Source organism: Lipomyces tetrasporus (genome assembly GCF_029532465.1).
Source record: "Lipomyces tetrasporus strain NRRL Y-64009 chromosome Unknown POJ06scaffold_5, whole genome shotgun sequence".
In the NCBI taxonomy this organism is placed as follows: Eukaryota; Fungi; Ascomycota; class Lipomycetes; order Lipomycetales; family Lipomycetaceae; genus Lipomyces; species Lipomyces tetrasporus.
This window is the reverse complement of record NW_026611600.1, coordinates 50,610-67,034: the sequence shown is the minus strand read 5'-3', so window position 1 is coordinate 67,034 and position 16,425 is coordinate 50,610. Positions and strand designations below refer to the sequence as shown.

Below are 16,425 nucleotides of genomic sequence, written 5' to 3'. Positions count from 1 at the left end.
ATTGTTCGTACCAGGAACGACGGACTATTCCATTTTTGGTCTAGTATTTAAATGGCGTTGAATGACCAGACAGGGGTGATTCGTGGACGCGTCAATAACCCTTGCCCTGTTTGTTTACTACTCTGGGATATTCGCACGCATTTTGTTGACGAAGTTACGCTTCTACAACTCCCTACTTCAATCACGCTCTCTTGTACAGTACAAAGTAATACGACTTACTTCGTTTTGTATATAATTACATTTCTTCCAATCTTGTGTTCAGGCATTAGACGATCGCATTATGGATCAAAGTGAAGTAGCACTTAAAGACTCGAACTACTGTCGCAAGTGTGCGTCGTGTCGCACTTGGATTCGTTGTGAGGCTCTTCATGTGCTTCAACAAATGTTTGTAAGCATTGACGGCCAACCTCTTAAGAGTTGCAAAAGATGTCGTGACAATGTGACTGAGTTTGGTTATTCCTAGAGAAGAAAGCTGGTTCACTACTAACCAGTTTTTGTTCTAGCAGCGAAAAACCAAACAGAGGACCGAAGCGCGCTGGGTTTGACCTTGATGAGTACTACGAGACTCATGAGGAGTTTGTTGAACCCGTGTTTTTGTTTCTGGAGTAGCATGATAACCATAAATTTGATGCCGCTCTTCAATCTCTGAGAATAGAGGCGACACTCTCGTCGACCTTTCTAATCGAGAATGATATCTCCGTGGCGATTACGCATAAAGCGGAGACCGCGAGTTACAGAAATGACATGTTCGATTGTACGGGGTATTACTTTCATTTGCGGCGAATCAAAAGACCAGACGGCCGAAGGTTCAATTTGAGTTGCTCGCGCTCCATTGAACCCAAAACTGAGCGGGATCCTTTAAGCATTCGGCGGTATACAGGTACGGAGTATCAATTTTCCACACTCCACAATTGCAACTTCATGCCGTTGTTGTGATACAGGTCTACCGCAATGTCTGTTTAGCCGCGAAAGAATTCTTTGAATGCCAGGGTGAGCTTCACATCAGCTTTTCGAAGGTGAATGAATCAGCAATGGTAGTTTACGAACACAAGTTGGCCATACTGAATCACCTAAGTTCCATATGACGGAAGGGGTTACAAAGCTACATCGAAGCACAGAAACGCCTTCCGCCACGACAAATATATCAGAATTTACTCCAAATGGCCGACGAGCCTCAAATTTACAAGACTGAATTTTATACAATCACAATGCAACAAGTCTATAACGTGTGGCTTTCACTTACTAAAACGAGTGGGAAGGGACGCGGCGAACGACTTTAGATCCGCACAGCTCCTAGTGGCAGAGCAAGACGGCCAGGCTGGCAAACAATTCAATTCAATCAACCGGGAGGTCCGATTGAATTGATTGATGGTTATCTACCGTGAGGGCCAGTTGGATTGACCAACCGAGGGCCCCGATTGAATTGATTGAATTGAATTGACAATTGATACAGCAATTAGTCATACAGTGTAACAACCTCGACCTCCACCTCGCCGTCGCCGTCGCCGTCCTCCGGCCGACTCACTACCGCTGTATCGTCGCCCGATTCCTCGTTGAAGTCGTCCTTGACCGGGTCTGAACCTTCTTCACGATGATTCTTGTTGTCGAGGTCCGGAACGTCCATAACGCTATCGCGAATGACCCCAGCCTTCAACCACGACCGTACCGTCTGTGCTAACCCGATTGTTGTTGCTTCAAGCCGTGACCGTAGAGGCGTCACCATGAGGCCACTTGACGAGAAGAGCCTCTCGCATTCAGCCGACATGGGAGGGATAGATAAAATATCAACGGCCATTTGACAAAGACGAGGGTATTCTGACCTCTTGTTGTACCAGTATTCCAACGGGTCCTCCACATCAATATCCGTAGTAGCCGTGCTAAGCTGCCAACGCTCGTACTCGTCATCGGGGAGGTCCTTGGGCTCGTCGAGGTCCGGCATCAACGGTGGGCCCACAGTATCGAAATATTGATCGAATGGACTCACGAATGAAGCTTTGAACTGCAACGGCCGGAAGGTAGTCAGTTGATTACTGATCAGTCGCTTCTTGTAGTCAGAATCCCATAGTCGTTGGACCGCTGCCCTCGCGTCGGTAATCCACGATTTCCGAATTGACCACTTCGTCTCAAAGTATCGCCACCTGTACCTCGGGTGGAGGGCAACGGCAGCGTAATAAGCCGGACAATCTTCTAGTCGTTGGTAGTACTTATCAAGTAGGTCCCAGGCACAGTTGACTGCAGCCTGCCACTGAATTCTGTAGCTATTTTCGACCTCTTCTTTCTTGGCCTTTTCAAGCTTGTCAAGAAGGAATTCAAAGGCAGGTACCACATGCCAGATGAGGCCGTACGCCTTGAGGCACCCGTCAACTCGGTCTCGGAGTACTGAATCGCCTTGAAGGATAAGGAGGACGACGTTGAAGTTGTAGAGGAGCTTTTGAAGCTCATGCAACATGGACCAGTCAGAATCGGTCAACTTCGAATCAGCCTGAAGGCACAGCGGTATATCCTTTTTCGATCGATTCGAACGGCTGTATGCCTTCGCTTGATTGTCCCACAAGTCCTCGATAAAGTTACGTAGCTTCAACGCCCTCTCAATCATGTAGAATTGCGACAGCCACCGGGTGGCGTTGTCAGAAACAAGATGGAGGACCTTGATGCGCTTCGACGGGTTACTTCGTTGTATTCCTTCTGCAGCTTCAAGAACGCCTGCGTGAGGATATTCGAACGGTTGATCCAAGTCACGATATTGTGCAGTTTGCCCACAGGGCCGGTCTTTTGCCATAGTCGATGGGTAGCAACTTCGAGGGCTTGAGCGTCCGGAATCTCTTCTTCGAAGGCTTGATGATTTTTCCCGAATAGTAGTGCCTTGACGGCGAGGTTGATGATGTGGCCAATACAACGGATAGGGGCGTTCTGGCCCGGATCCGAGGTTGAAGTGACCAGCAATCGCTTCCATCGCCGTATCGTTATTCGCAGCATTATCAAGAGTAAAGTAGCCGATTTTGTCGCTGATTTCATAGGAAGTGATGATTTTGATGACCTCTGTGGCGATATTCTCTCCTGTGTGTCGTTCCATTAGCTCAGGGAGCCCAAGGACGATTTTCCGGGCCTTGAAGTGATAGTCGAGGAAGTTACAGGTAATGCCGTAGAGCGCATGCTTGTTACGTGAGCTCCAGCCGTCGAAGGCGATGTGGATGAGACCTGGTGAGCTGCGGAGGAGGCGTTTGACGGCGCCATGATGCTCTCTATACTCGTCAACAAGTATCCGGCGGGCAGTGGTATGAGTAACCAACGCGTTTGAGTCTCCAACGAGAGGGTTCAGGTACATGAAAGCCTCACGGAGCCTTGGGTGCTCGATCGTTCGAAAAGGGAGGTTTGATTCGATAATCCAGTTGATAAGGAGCTTCTGGAAGTGGTCCCGGTTGAATGCAAGCTTCAGGGTATTGATGAGCGCCTGCTCTCTTGGCACGTCAGCATTCAGCTTGAAGAGACTATCTATCCGTCGTTGCTTGTCAAGGGGCCCGGCTGGGCTCTCTGTCGAGCTCCTCCTTTTCCGCCGACCTGTCGGGTCCTCAAGGGAGTGCTGATCGTGAAGATGACGCTCGATATTGACATGGCCGGCAGCTGAGAAGGATGTCGGCTTCGACCCCTTCAAAATACAGCGTTGACAGACCCATTTCTTCTGATTTGAAGCCTTAGCAGACTCGATATCGTAGCCATAACACCAGATCCACGATGTAAGTGATCCCGGGCGCGTAGCCTTGACGAACCCGGGAATTTGGACCAAGGGAAAATCTCCCACGCGTCAAGGTCGTCCTGAATGATGGGGGGAAGCTCGGAAGAGTCAGAGCTTGTAGAACGGGATCCTGAATCACTCGTTTGAGGGTCATAGATGTAGATTCAGCCATTTCGATTGTTGTGGTAGTTGTGAAGCTCTTTGCGGTCAAGGGAGTGGGAAACGCTTGGTGTTTACAAGGCGCAAGCGACAGTTGGGTGGGCCGAAATATCCAACGCGTCTGCCACACGCCGGCCAAGCCCCGGCCCCGTGCGGCGGTCCGTCAATCCGTCAATTTCATCAATCAACCAGCTCTTCCAATTGATTGATTGATTTACTAAAGTCGGCCCGATTGGATTGATTGAATTGACGGATTGTCCGTCAATTCAATCAATCCGTCAATCCAGTTGAATTGTTTGCCAGCCTGAAGACGGCTATCGACAGATAGAAGGACTCCAAGAACCGGGAGTTTCGTTGGCCTTCATTACGCCTTGTCTCAGCGACTACGCGAAGTACGACCTTGCAAAGATGACCGCAGTGTTTATCGACTCAACGTTTGGTACAAAAAACACGGCTATGAGCTCTAATGCATTCTTATAGAGTACGACCTTGTATCTCTGCCTCTGTCCTACCTTCTATTGGATACTCGTGGTCTCCAGGAAGAAGGCAAGAGGGGATCCAGGTTGACAGAATTGTTTACTTCACTGCGAGGTGCAGGACTAAATCCGCAAGTCGTTCACACCGACAAGGACTTTGCAGGTATTAACCTTAATTGATGTTCAGACTCTAATTGAATTTTTTTTGTAGAAGTGACAGCCGCCAGTATAGCTTTTAAGGAAACAACCGTGCTTATAATAATCACCTTTGTCTGTGGCACACCCTGCGAGCATTAGATCAGCATAACACCGATAAAGTGAAAATTAAGGGTCTTGCAATTGGTAATGCTAGGAGTTCTACTCGAATGACATCTCTGCCCCAATACCTGTATTTTTATCTGAAGAGTCAGACTGGATCCTATCAAAAGGCCAGACCAAACGATGCACCGCAGAGCAAGCGCGAAGGTTATTTAAGATAATGCTGACGCGCCGGAGGCAGTTGTCTACCAGACCTACGAAGAAATTCATGCCTCCTCGATCAAATGAAATGCTTGAATACTGCAGGTCTATTAATCAGCCGAAACTCTTCCGGTATTTTTGGAGTAATTGGTACCGACCAGAATTCGGAAATGTTGGGTCGCGCTGGAGGTTGCGTCACTGTGTGGCGGGCCGGGCTCGGATGCTACAATACCAATTTCGCGCACGACGATGCGCGTGGAAAGTCATTGGAGAATCCTCAAAGAGGATTATTTTACAATTAATTCCCCTCCCTACCTGTTTCCACTGCCACCTTAATTATTTCTATTATATATCATTCCTATAATTACTAATTTTACTTATATCGCTGTTTTCTATACTTTTTTCGCTGCGGTTTTTGGTTGTGTTGCCTTCAGGTCTGCTGCACCCTCAATTCTGCATCTTCATCCTCACATCATTTTCAAATTCCCGCCAACGTCAATCAGTTCTCCACCATCCATCAACAATTTATTTGGCTCTTCAAAACCTTTCGCTTCCTCACTGCTAATTTCTTATTTTATTTTTTGCACTCTTTGATTTTTATTTTCACTTTGACTACTAACACGCCTTTCCGCTAAGTGCTTGTTTGTAACTAACTCTCCGTTTTGTTCGTTCCTGACCCCCTGTCACCCTAAATTTATTGATTTATATTTTTAATATTTTTATTTTCTATTACTGTATAGTTCACCATCTTCTTGATCCTTGTTTGAATTAACTTGCTTGATCATTCGTCGTCATTGACGTAGTTTTGTCTCCTTTCAGATAACTCCCAACGCATACTGCTAAAGTCTAGCACTTCAATTGACCCGAGTCCACCTCATCATCAGCACAATAACTCCACTGAAGCCCCACTATTGTGCTTTCCGGATCTATAAACAATCGTCCTGCTTTCCCAAAATTTGGTTTCGTAGTCTTGTTTCTCAATTTTCTTTCATATCTTTATTTTGCTCTCTAACCGTCACCCAAATTGTGTCAGAACACTATTAGCGTTCAGGGACTAAATTTCAGCATTCTGAGTCTCGACTATAGAGAGCAAATAAATATCATAAATTTCAGTGAACTACGGTAACTCGACTGCATTAAATTTTTATCGCAAAATCTGAGATTGGAGCCGTCAACTTGCTGCCTGCTCGTATCAGGGTTTCAGGGTGAGCGTTCTTAGTCGCAGAGCTTGAGACAAATAAATTTATTGAGAGAGAGCCCACCAAAGCGATGGATTATACAGACTGAGATCAAACATTCTCAGCAATGAGACGGCACACTTATGTATGGTTCATTCTAGCGAAATGTCGAAACTGAGGAGTCGAGAAGATTGCGGGGAACGATTTATCCTGGCAGTGCGGCTTTGGGGGCAACGGGATGTGGGGGACGAGAGAGCGAGACCCTTGGCGGATGAATACGCGCCATGTAGCGCACGATACGCGGAGGCAACAAAAAGTTCCGCGACTCGGCTCCACTCTAGTAACACGTCAAGGCAGTCGACATCTATGCTATCCAATTAGAGTTTCGCGTCCTCCGCCGTCTGCTCCGCAGTGGGGATACCTCACTTCGCATTTTGGGTAATTACAGACGACTGATATCCAAGAGCATAGCAGGTGCAGTCCCCATATGATTTCGCTATGAATATCTTCGGACACAGCCGCGATCATTACCGACAAAAAGACAAAGTTTCACGAAGGGTCCGAAGAAAATAGCTGCCATTCGCGGACATCCCTGCCTGTGGATCTGCACCTCCGGTAATTATCTCTAAACACGAGTTTCTTTCACCTCAATGCGTCTTTTTTAAGAAGCACAATCCAGCCATAGCGGAGAAATGCAGCTGGTCCGGAATCACGCGTTATGCTAAATAGCCGCAGCGACCGACGTCCCCCCTTATCAGCTCCTCATAATGTAAAACGAATACCCAACTCAGCAAGTTAACTTCAGTAAATGCAGTGTCAGCAACAGCGGTGATGGCGCAATTGACAGCGCGTAACCTGCACCTTTCCGTTACCTTTGACGCCGGTACCTTCGAACCAATAGCACGCTGGTTTCAAGGTTTCTTGTCAAGTGGACTGCAGGGCTAGCTTGCTATTCGCGGTAACTTCGCGATAGCTCCGCATTCTCACTTGCTCTTTACTGCAGATGCACATCGACAGTCCAAGAATAGTCATTTTGTTGGGCAGGTGGGCACGACTTCATATTAAGGGTTCAACGTGTACTGTCGAGATTGTCCCGACGTTGGGTTCTATTTACTCACACTGGCCACTTGGTCGCATCAGTAACTTGTCATTTCTAGGCCAATTGCCATATTATTAGGTTTCTGTCACTTCCTTTCATTTTGGGTTGCTGCGAACGCCAGATTTCTCATTTGGCTGCGAAGACGTATCGGCTCCGCATCTTACAAATAGGCAAAGGAATACTGTCGTGGTCGAAATTATCCTTGACAATCAAAATATTACCCTCGCCGAGCAGAGTCATGGTCCAATCTTGTTTCAATGAGGAGTACCGTCCCCAATTCCACTTTACTCCTGAGAATAATTGGATGAATGATCCCAACGGTCTGGTGTACCACGATGGAGTTTATCATATGTTCTACCAGTACAACCCCAATGGCAACACGTGGGGCTACATGTCGTGGGGGCATGCAATCTCGACCGACCTTGTGCACTGGAAGCACTTACCGATTGCGCTCGAGTGCGAGGTAGATTCGAATGGAAACGTGATGGAAATGTTCTTCTCTGGTTCTGCCGTTGTCGACGTTAACAACACGTCTGGTTTGGCCGTTTCAATCGGTAAGGACCGGAATGGCAAGGATATTTTTTCGCAACCTATGGTGGCCATCTATACTAGTACCTATCCTACTGCCCACACCACGTCCAACGGCCACGTCATTCGACAAGGGCAGCAGTCACAGTCAATTGCGTTCTCCAACGACAATGGCTTAACCTGGACCAAGTACAACGGTAATCCTATCATTCCATCGCCACCACCTGACTACGCGGACCAGTACAACCAGTTCCGTGACCCGTTCGTGTTCTGGCACACACCAACGTTGAAGTGGATCATGGTCTTAACTCTGGCAATGAAGCAAATCATTCTTATCTATTCATCGAAAAATTTGAAGGATTGGACATTGGAGTCCCAGTTCGGACCGTACAACGCAAGGTTCGGTGAATGGGAGTGTCCGTCGTTATTTCCACTCTATGTGGACGATAACACTGCAGCCGAAAAGTGGATCATATTGATCGGAATCAATCCAGGCGGCGTCATTGCCGGATCTGGAACTCAGTCGATCATCGGATCTTTCGACGGAAAAACTTTTGTTGCCGATCCGTCAGAGGTGTACGACCCCGCGAAAGTCCCGTGCGGCTCTACTGTTTTCCAGGACTTTGAGGCCACATCCTCTACATTTGAGGACCTGGGATGGACTGGTACTGGCGACTTTGTCGGTAGTGGCCCACGGAAGGCGTCGACTGTTAATGGGGGAAAGGTCAAGGGCTATCTCGGGAACGGCATCATGACAACGTACCTTTTTGGCAATATCGGGACGGGCACGATTGCGTCACCAAAGTTCACTATCAGAAAGGACTATATCAGCTTTTTGATTGCAGGTGGTTATTATCCATACAATCCGGCCACTGCTGGAACTCCTGAAGATAATCAGGTCTCCATCACTCTCGTTGTGGACGGGAAGGTCGTACATTCGCAAACCGGCACCAATACTGAGACTCTGGTGTGGCGAAGCTGGAATGTGGCAGGATGGATCGGCCAAGAGGCGTACTTGATTATCACCGATGTCAACACTGGCCCATCAGCCCATATCCATATCGACGAAATTGTGTTTTCAGACATCCCCAAGGACGAGGCCAACTGGAACGATTTCGGCCCGGACTACTATGCTGCCGCGACTTACAACGGGCTGCCGACATCTGAACGGACCGTGATTGGATGGATGAACAACTGGGCCTACGCCAATAGTATTCCGACCAGTACGTGGCGCAGTGCCATGAGCATTCCACGCAAGTTAGCACTTAAGACCATCGACAACAAAGTCCGACTTGTGCAGCAACCTGTGTCATCTTTGTCAACTCTCTACACCTCGTCATTGTACAGTCGAAATTTCTCAGTCCTAGAGTGTGGCGAGACTAAAGTCAATGTGCCTGCCCCGTACAATACGAGAATGAAAGTTGCACTCAAATTCACGCGTGGAGCCGGCATCAAGTTCGGTGTCATCCTGTGCTCGAACGCGAGCAACACGCAGGAGACCGTGATCGGCTACGATTTCCTAGGTCAGAACATATTTGTCGACAGATTCAAGTCTGGCAACAGCTCGTTCGTAGACTCGGAGCAGAATGCCTTCCCGGGCTACTTCATTGCAACCATGCCGACCAAATCAACGGATGTGATCGAGCTCAACATCCTATTGGACTGGTCGTCAGTCGAGGTCTTTGATGGTAAGGGACAGGTCGCGATCACTTCCCAGATCTTCCCACTGGATCACGGTGCCGCCGACGTCAAGTTGTTTTCCGAGGGTGGATCGACAAGGTCTGTATCTGTGTCTATCCACGGGATCAATTCGGTCTGGAAGTAGATTAACGAGGGCTTATTGTGGCAAGGTCATTAAAAAATCGCATTTGCTTAAGAGAAAGAGAAGAAATATTATAGATGAACATTGACTTTACCTTTGCACGTCAGTGGATTTAGTGATGAAGTTGTTATATCATTATGGCCGAAACAGTTCAGGGAGTAGCTGGGACAGTATCTGGAAAATGTAGGATTTTATTACCTCAGTCGATTATAGACAGTTCAGACCTTGTGTTTGGGCATTGTTGCAGCAATAGCAAATAAAAATCGCGACGACTAAAGCCCGGCGTGATGAAAAGAACCCTGGCCAGCCTGGCAGTTATAAAAGGGGTACTCGTACTCATTGCCAGGCCAAGGAATGATCCTGTCTTCTAACTGAATAGAAACTGTTCCCTGTTTCTTGTCCCATCCTGCCCTTGCATTACCTAGCCCAGAAGCGTCCTTCTAGCCTATTTGCAGCCCAGCATGGTGACGCTTAGCATCGTACGTCATCAAGATTTCCTGTAGAGTACCTTAACCACAGTGTCCACTGCACCCGCTGTTATACCACTATATGACAACGTTACGCTGTATTCTCATTTAGTTGAATTATGCAAATGCACGGGTCCTACATTGCATTCAAGAACATAATAGATCCTAAGTGCATAAATTTCTTATGTATGAAAATTAATTCTATTTCATGATACTACTAACATAAAGTGATTACTGAATTCTCAGAAGGAATCTAGAAACTTCCATCACCGGACACTGACAGACACCCCACGCAACAATCATACAAGAGTCGACTGCAATGTCGAATAACATTCCATCAACTTTGTTCCTCAACGTGGGCAACGCCGAATACGTGCCTGCAAACTTCCTCACTTCCCAGTAAAACACTCTACTGAAGACCAGGCAGAAATTGCCTCCGAATATCCTGCGGAAGTTTGACATTATGGCGCGCACGATCACAGTCCATGCTCGACATGTCAGGAAGCGGCATTATCCGCAGGAGGATATTGGGGCCTTCGCGGTAGACGTTGCTCCATGGGCAATATGGCCAACTTTGGGCTGGGGAGTGCCTGGTGCCAGTACGCAGTTGTAGACCAGTCATCGCGACAATGGTTACCGGGGCCCGACTCCATGGTTACTTTGATCTCTTGTTGAATCGGACTGGATCTAGTAGGTGCCACCGGTAGCTGACCTGATAACTATGAACATCTTCTTCGTGGATAATGGTTCCAGCGAAGGGAAACTGGTTCTTCTGCAGGCCCCACCCTTAACTGAAATAACCTCACCACCAGTACCGTGCATGCTAGGTGGCCACGTGTCATCATCAATGAAAACCATGGCATCTCCTTCACCCCACCATGTGCCTTGAAAATGAGCGACAGAGTGGTTGAAGCCGATATAACCTCCAGCACCTTCAGTTTCGAGAATAACATAATCTTGTCATCTAGCTTCGGCACCTGTGTCTCCAGACTATTTGTCTGAATATCTTGTCGTGTCCAGCCATTAGTTGGACTCTCCCGGCGCCAGTGTTGCATGGAAGTACAACGTGTCTTTGCTCAGTGGTTCGGGCAAAAGCTCGTAGTCGATATAAAAGTATTGGATGTAGACTACGTCGTTCTGATTCTCGATTTCAATGCGAGCACGTTTGTTGAACGGCATAGGAAGTAGGAAGGTAACAAGAGGGGTGATGCACAGACAAATTTTTTCTCTTCTTTTTAACTGAAACTGTGAATGGCGTTGACTGCATGTTGGCCAGCCATGGAATGTCCCACGCAGAAAAAGTCGCCGATGCGTGCAAGGACATTAGGGTTCTATCATGCCAATACGTGCTAACTATGACCTAGTTAACAGTCACCAACGCACACAAGCTTCAAACAAGTCCCATCTAAGGCAAAAAAAATATTTTTCGGTAATAGTTTACCTCATAGTTCAGGCCAAGCGCGTTGTGAATCTCCATCATGGCCACACCAGACTTGGAGTGCAGGATGAGACCGGGCCCCACGATCCGCCGACAAGTCTGTACCAGAGATGAGTAATTAACGTAAGTCGTGGCGTAAGTGGCCGAATGGCGTAAATGCTCTATTTGCCGAGAACTCTCTCTCAAAAACTCATATTACTCCACATCAACTATAATACAATCCTCTGTATCGCTCTCAAATTCATCCTGGGTTCCTTCTTCAATATCCCCCTCACTCTCAGTCTCGTACGAAATACCCTTGCCCTTCTTTTTTCTCCTTTTCCTTGCACGTGTTTTGGTATCTTTTTCGGCAGCTGCCACTGCATCGCACAACTCTTGTGTAGAAACATGGAATTGACCTTTTAAAACCACTCTCTTTCCCTTTGTACGGTTCGTACGCTCCTTTAATGATAGAGCGCAAGTTGTTAGCATCGTGTTGGTGGACAATACTCCGTGCTTGAGGTTGCTCAGCCCCGGCTGTCAACTTTCGGATATATCGGCGGACCGGAGTTGTTGGAATTGAATCACTATTAATTGTTGAATTGAGGAGCTCATTTGCTGACCGTAAGCTTGTAGCATCCGGAGGTGAGCTATTTACAAAAACTTGATCAAATATATCAAATTCTGTTGGTGTTCTGGGTCTTTCTAGCTCCGGGGTTGTGTCCAAAACCATCGTACAAAGTGCTCGCTGTGGATTAAATGGAAAAAGACCAGCCCCACGCCATGCTGATTCAATATTTTGTTGCGTACAAGCCTCCGATCGAGCTTGAATATATGCCTCCATCCATTCAATCTTTTGTATTCGTACGAGCTGTGCTTGGTTGAGGTGCGGGAGCGCAGCGGTCAATCGCTTCTTCAATGGACCGAATATTGCAACATCAAGCGGCTGGAGTAAATGCGATGTATGAGGTGGAAGGATAAGAAGCGTAATTCGATTTTGAAGGCAGTGAGCTATAAAGCTTCCACTAATATGGCTATCGTGACCATCGCAGATGAGGAGATGTTGTTGACCATTCGCTTCTGCTCGTGTCGCAGGCTCGAAGACGCGTTTTAACCACTCTAACCTATGAAGATTACTCGTCCAACCCTTTGTATTCGCCAAAAAGAACCATTTATCAAGGACTTCGTTCGGGATCCAATTCTGAAGAACGTTCTTCCCTTTGAATATCCCAAGTGGTGGAAGAATAGTTCCGTCTGCGCAAATACACTCAATCATAGAAACCCATTCTTGACGGCCTGGATGAGCTTGATGTTTCGTACGAAATGTGAGATCGAGAATAATTCGAGTTGATTCCATTGTTCCAATCGAGAATCCAGATTCATCCATATTGTATGTGTTCTCTTGCATGATTTTATACTCTTGAATGACCGTGCGATACGCGTCAAACCACGCGTCAAGCACTGGTTTTGTTGCTCCGTCCATTCGTACAGACTCAATTCGACGTCCAATGACAACTGCGAGGTGTGGATGTCGTTTAATAAATCGTGGAACCCAATCTTGGCCAAGGGGGAGACGTGCGTGGAGTTCCAAAAGAGGAGGTGACGCGTCGTCTAAATCACGAGATCGAGTCGTACGAATATCCTCAGCTATTTCCTTCAACAATCGATGTCCTGGAGAATAGCCACTGATTGTTAATTCTTTGATCCACTTAAGAAGTACATTCTCCTGTGCGTATGAAAGTTTCTGTTGTTGTTGGCGCGCTTGAGAACTTGTCGGACCTCCAGAGACGCGTTTAAGCACAGTGTTCTTATTTAGCCCTAGCGCTTTTGCAGCTGCGTACGAAGACTTATATAAGCCTTGTTGGACTCCTAAAACTGCTTCAGCAACTTTAGTATCAAGTTCAAGCGCGTTTAAACTTTTTCGACGGACCATTGTTGAATAATGTAAGTTTTTGAGGGGGAGTTCTCGGCAGTTAGAGCATTTACGCCATTCGGCCACTTACGCCACGACTTACGTTATCCCAGGACCCTTGAAATCCTCCAAAACGGCAGTCTCTCCAGGTCTGACGACGAAGGCATCCTCATTAAGACCATTTTGATCCCACCAGACACCCTAGCGGTACGAGCAACTTTGTGCTGCGCAGCGCGGCTCATCAAGTCTCCACCAAGAGAAATGTCAAAGGGTCTATTCATTGGGGGCAATGGGAAAACTAACTGCGGTTCCGGCGGTCAGCCTCATCAACTACACCATGTCAATCAAGTAGACCACATACCCAATTAGGCTCGTATGGCAAAGAAATGATGCGTATAGAATCGACAGTAGCAACTCCGTACTCGATCGAGACTCCCCCAAAAACCGTATCGGCCGCCAATAGCATCTACTTCGCTCCGATTGATAAGGTGGCGATACCAGGGCCGGAGACCGCAGACGGCATCGATACCTCGGATGCCATATTCAAGCTTTCCAATATGAACCTCGACTTGCACATCCGCGTTGCAGCTGCCGAGATGAACAAAGCTACTCTGGACTTCAACAGCATAATCTATCAACAAAGCGCGTTGTACATTGACAACTTTACCCTAGCCGAGTTCATGCTCAAGACGTCCCAAGACTTCCTGCTGATCCTCACGAGGCTTCTCAGCAGCCGGCCATCTCGTGGCCTGCTGTGTGCTTCGCGAGCGGCAAAAACACCATTTTCAAAGCTGCTGTCACTGTCGTCGCAATCCCATCAAAATAACCATCACAATCTGTCCTCTATCTCCTCTTCATCCTACCCCATCGCCGCCTGGGAGCCATTGTCCGCGCCCCTCTCGCTCACCGTCACGAGTATATTTACCCAGCTGGTGTCGCTCTATGAGCTGATCCTCCACTACATAGCCGCTCGTGTCGAGCGAATCGCGACCGATCCCATCGCCCCTATTCCAGGCCTCACCTTTGGCGGGTTACCCCTGGAGAATTCGTGTACACAGGGCATGCTCTTTTCGGAAGTCATTGTACATCTACTAGAGAGAATAGAGCGGGCTTTAGGCATCGTTTCGGTGCCTGACGGTGGTGAAGTGGGTTTGTTGTCGGTGAGACAAATAGAGGTGCTTTGGAGTGAGTTGGACGGAAGACGCGCTATTATTCCTGGTCATGCCATTATGGGGCCTGCCAAATTGAGGAGATTATTCGGAAAAGTGGCATTTATCTTTAAACAACTCTCCTTAGGTATGGGCAGGACCGAATGACGCTCTGACGCTCACTGGCCGATATTGATATGTCGTGGTTTGCAAACACTCTTCAAGAATCCCCGAGAATAATAGAACACCCACCGAGACTTTCGAGTGGAGAGGGCTCGTATCTGGGATATGAAGTTCTTACAAGCTTAACTCTTGTCAAGGTTGACGAGGAGCAGCAATATTGTTTTCCATCTTAAGAATCACTACTTTGACCTCAACCTTTACAACAAGCAGAGCCAAAGGAATCTATGACTGTTCTTTGCTTTGGTTAACCATCTGGCGCGCTCACGCGTATGGCTTTCTGGCCTTTCCATCCAGCAACTCCTTCAGATAGCCATCGAACGTAGTGAAATCCATGTCTGGGTAAAGCTCCTTGCCCAAGAGATATCTTAAATACTTGGCACTTTCGGGAGTATTGTCGCCTCGGATGCCCCATGAATAGCGATACTGATAAGCCCAGAGTCCCTGAATGACCATGGGATCAGTCGATCCGTTTTAGATAAGTTCCTCGAATTTATGCGACCTCGGCTTTCATCTACAACTTGATGTGCTCTCTGTCCTTAAGGAACCCCCAGTTGCAATTGCGAGAAAGGGTCGTCCGATAGGAACACGGAGACTGCAGACGTCGCAAGGGGCGGATAAGGGAGGAGGCGTGTCACCCCAGATGACGAATACTATTGAAGAAATGGGAGAAACAAATGATGACCACACAAGTGAACGGAATGCGGTCGATGTGAAAGGCGAAGCTAAGGTAAAGTGAAAGGTTACGACGCAATTGATAGTGCCAGAAATTCTTTAAGAATGAGTGCTCTGCCCAATTATCTACATTTGCAATGCACGTCTGCGCAAGCGAGTATCCTTCGCGGCATGGTAAAGGGTCATCTTTAAGACATCCTCTGTTACCTAAAGTTGCTTTTGATAATGCTGACCCCCAACAGACCTTCTTTGAGACATACGAAGAAATGCATGCCTCGTCAATTAAAGAACTTCTCAGTTACTGCAAATCTATTGATCAGCCCAAGGTGTTCCGGTCCTTTGGGAGTAACTGGTACAGACCAGAGTTCAGAAACGTCGGCTCGCGATGGGAGATCGCGTCACTATGTGGCAGACCCGGCTCGGCTGCTCCCCTCTGGAGAGTCACTGGCGAATTTTAAAAAAAGATTATAGTTCACATTTAGTTAGACCGAGACTTGATGTACTTTGCTACATTATTTTTAACGGTCTCGTTCTTTCTCGGATTCAATTGCATTTGCAGATCGCTGCTGGACGCGAGAAGCCAAGCGTGTATAAGGACTTCGTACATGTTTGGCGAAAGTGTGCCGAAACCGTTGATCGGACCACTATAGACAAACGCGACGGTTTCTATTTTACTCACAAGGACAAATTGATTTGCAGTTGTCCGGAATTTGTTTTCAATTCGCGATATCTCTGCAAACACTTGGTGTCATACTATTCTTCGCCACATCCCGATGGAAACGGAAGATATGTTGTGCAGCCACCGCCGTCATTTACCCCAGATTTATTTCAAGAACATCTGGCACTGATTAGATTCAATGACTTTGATCTGACCGTGCCCGTGGCTATTGGTTCTGGCATCAAGTTGAGTGATAGTGGTGATGCTGACACAGGACCATCCGCCTATGCACAAGAGTTGACATCGTTTCAGCCCTCGCTGTCTGAGAATCCCGAGGTTAGAGAAGATAACGATGAAGAATCATTGGGGCTTTTGCGGATTCTTCAGTGGGCAACTGGTTATCTGTGAGAATAGCCCAAGAATGCAACGGGACATTTGTCGTTCGATCAGAATTCCGGAAGAACTTATTAAAAAATTCAAGAGACCCTATGAAGAGGCTCTGGGGTTTTCAAGA

General features: G+C 47.4%; 6 protein-coding genes across 6 annotated transcripts; 4 read left to right on the top strand and 2 right to left on the bottom strand.

Annotated features, from left to right (window-relative positions):
* Positions 1-280: 280 nt before the first annotated feature.
* Positions 281-1,280, top strand: POJ06DRAFT_295299 (uncharacterized protein; the record flags this gene model as incomplete). Its single annotated transcript, XM_056190504.1, has 5 exons — positions 281-447; positions 504-588; positions 610-880; positions 964-1,051; positions 1,103-1,280. 5 exons carry the CDS (start codon positions 281-283, stop codon positions 1,278-1,280), a joined length of 789 nt encoding a protein of 262 aa, XP_056043652.1.
* Positions 1,281-7,342: 6,062 nt separating this feature from the next.
* Positions 7,343-9,634, top strand: POJ06DRAFT_222198 (glycosyl hydrolase; the record flags this gene model as incomplete). Its single annotated transcript, XM_056185643.1, has 1 exon — positions 7,343-9,634. One exon carries the CDS (start codon positions 7,343-7,345, stop codon positions 9,455-9,457), a length of 2,115 nt encoding a protein of 704 aa, XP_056043651.1. The 3' UTR covers positions 9,458-9,634.
* A 504-nt stretch (positions 9,635-10,138) lies between these two features.
* On the bottom strand, positions 10,139-11,178 carry POJ06DRAFT_252026 (uncharacterized protein). Its single transcript, XM_056187476.1, has one exon. The coding sequence runs from the start codon at positions 11,098-11,100 to the stop codon at positions 10,945-10,947; it is 156 nt and encodes a 51-aa protein (XP_056043650.1). The 5' UTR covers positions 11,101-11,178; the 3' UTR covers positions 10,139-10,944.
* Positions 11,179-13,654: 2,476 nt separating this feature from the next.
* On the top strand, positions 13,655-14,539 carry POJ06DRAFT_180724 (uncharacterized protein; the record flags this gene model as incomplete). Its single annotated transcript, XM_056184744.1, has 1 exon — positions 13,655-14,539. A coding segment is annotated over one exon (885 nt), but the record flags the coding sequence as incomplete, so codon positions are not given.
* A 271-nt stretch (positions 14,540-14,810) lies between these two features.
* POJ06DRAFT_99685 (uncharacterized protein) lies at positions 14,811-15,066 on the bottom strand. Its single transcript, XM_056191896.1, has one exon. The coding sequence runs from the start codon at positions 15,032-15,034 to the stop codon at positions 14,843-14,845; it is 192 nt and encodes a 63-aa protein (XP_056043648.1). The 5' UTR covers positions 15,035-15,066; the 3' UTR covers positions 14,811-14,842.
* A 324-nt stretch (positions 15,067-15,390) lies between these two features.
* POJ06DRAFT_275319 (uncharacterized protein) lies at positions 15,391-16,319 on the top strand (the record flags this gene model as incomplete). The annotated part of the gene is made up of 2 exons (XM_056189642.1): positions 15,391-15,693; positions 15,813-16,319. The coding sequence occupies 2 exons, from the start codon at positions 15,391-15,393 to the stop codon at positions 16,317-16,319; spliced, it is 810 nt and encodes a 269-aa protein (XP_056043647.1).
* Between the last annotated feature and the right edge of the window lie 106 nt (positions 16,320-16,425).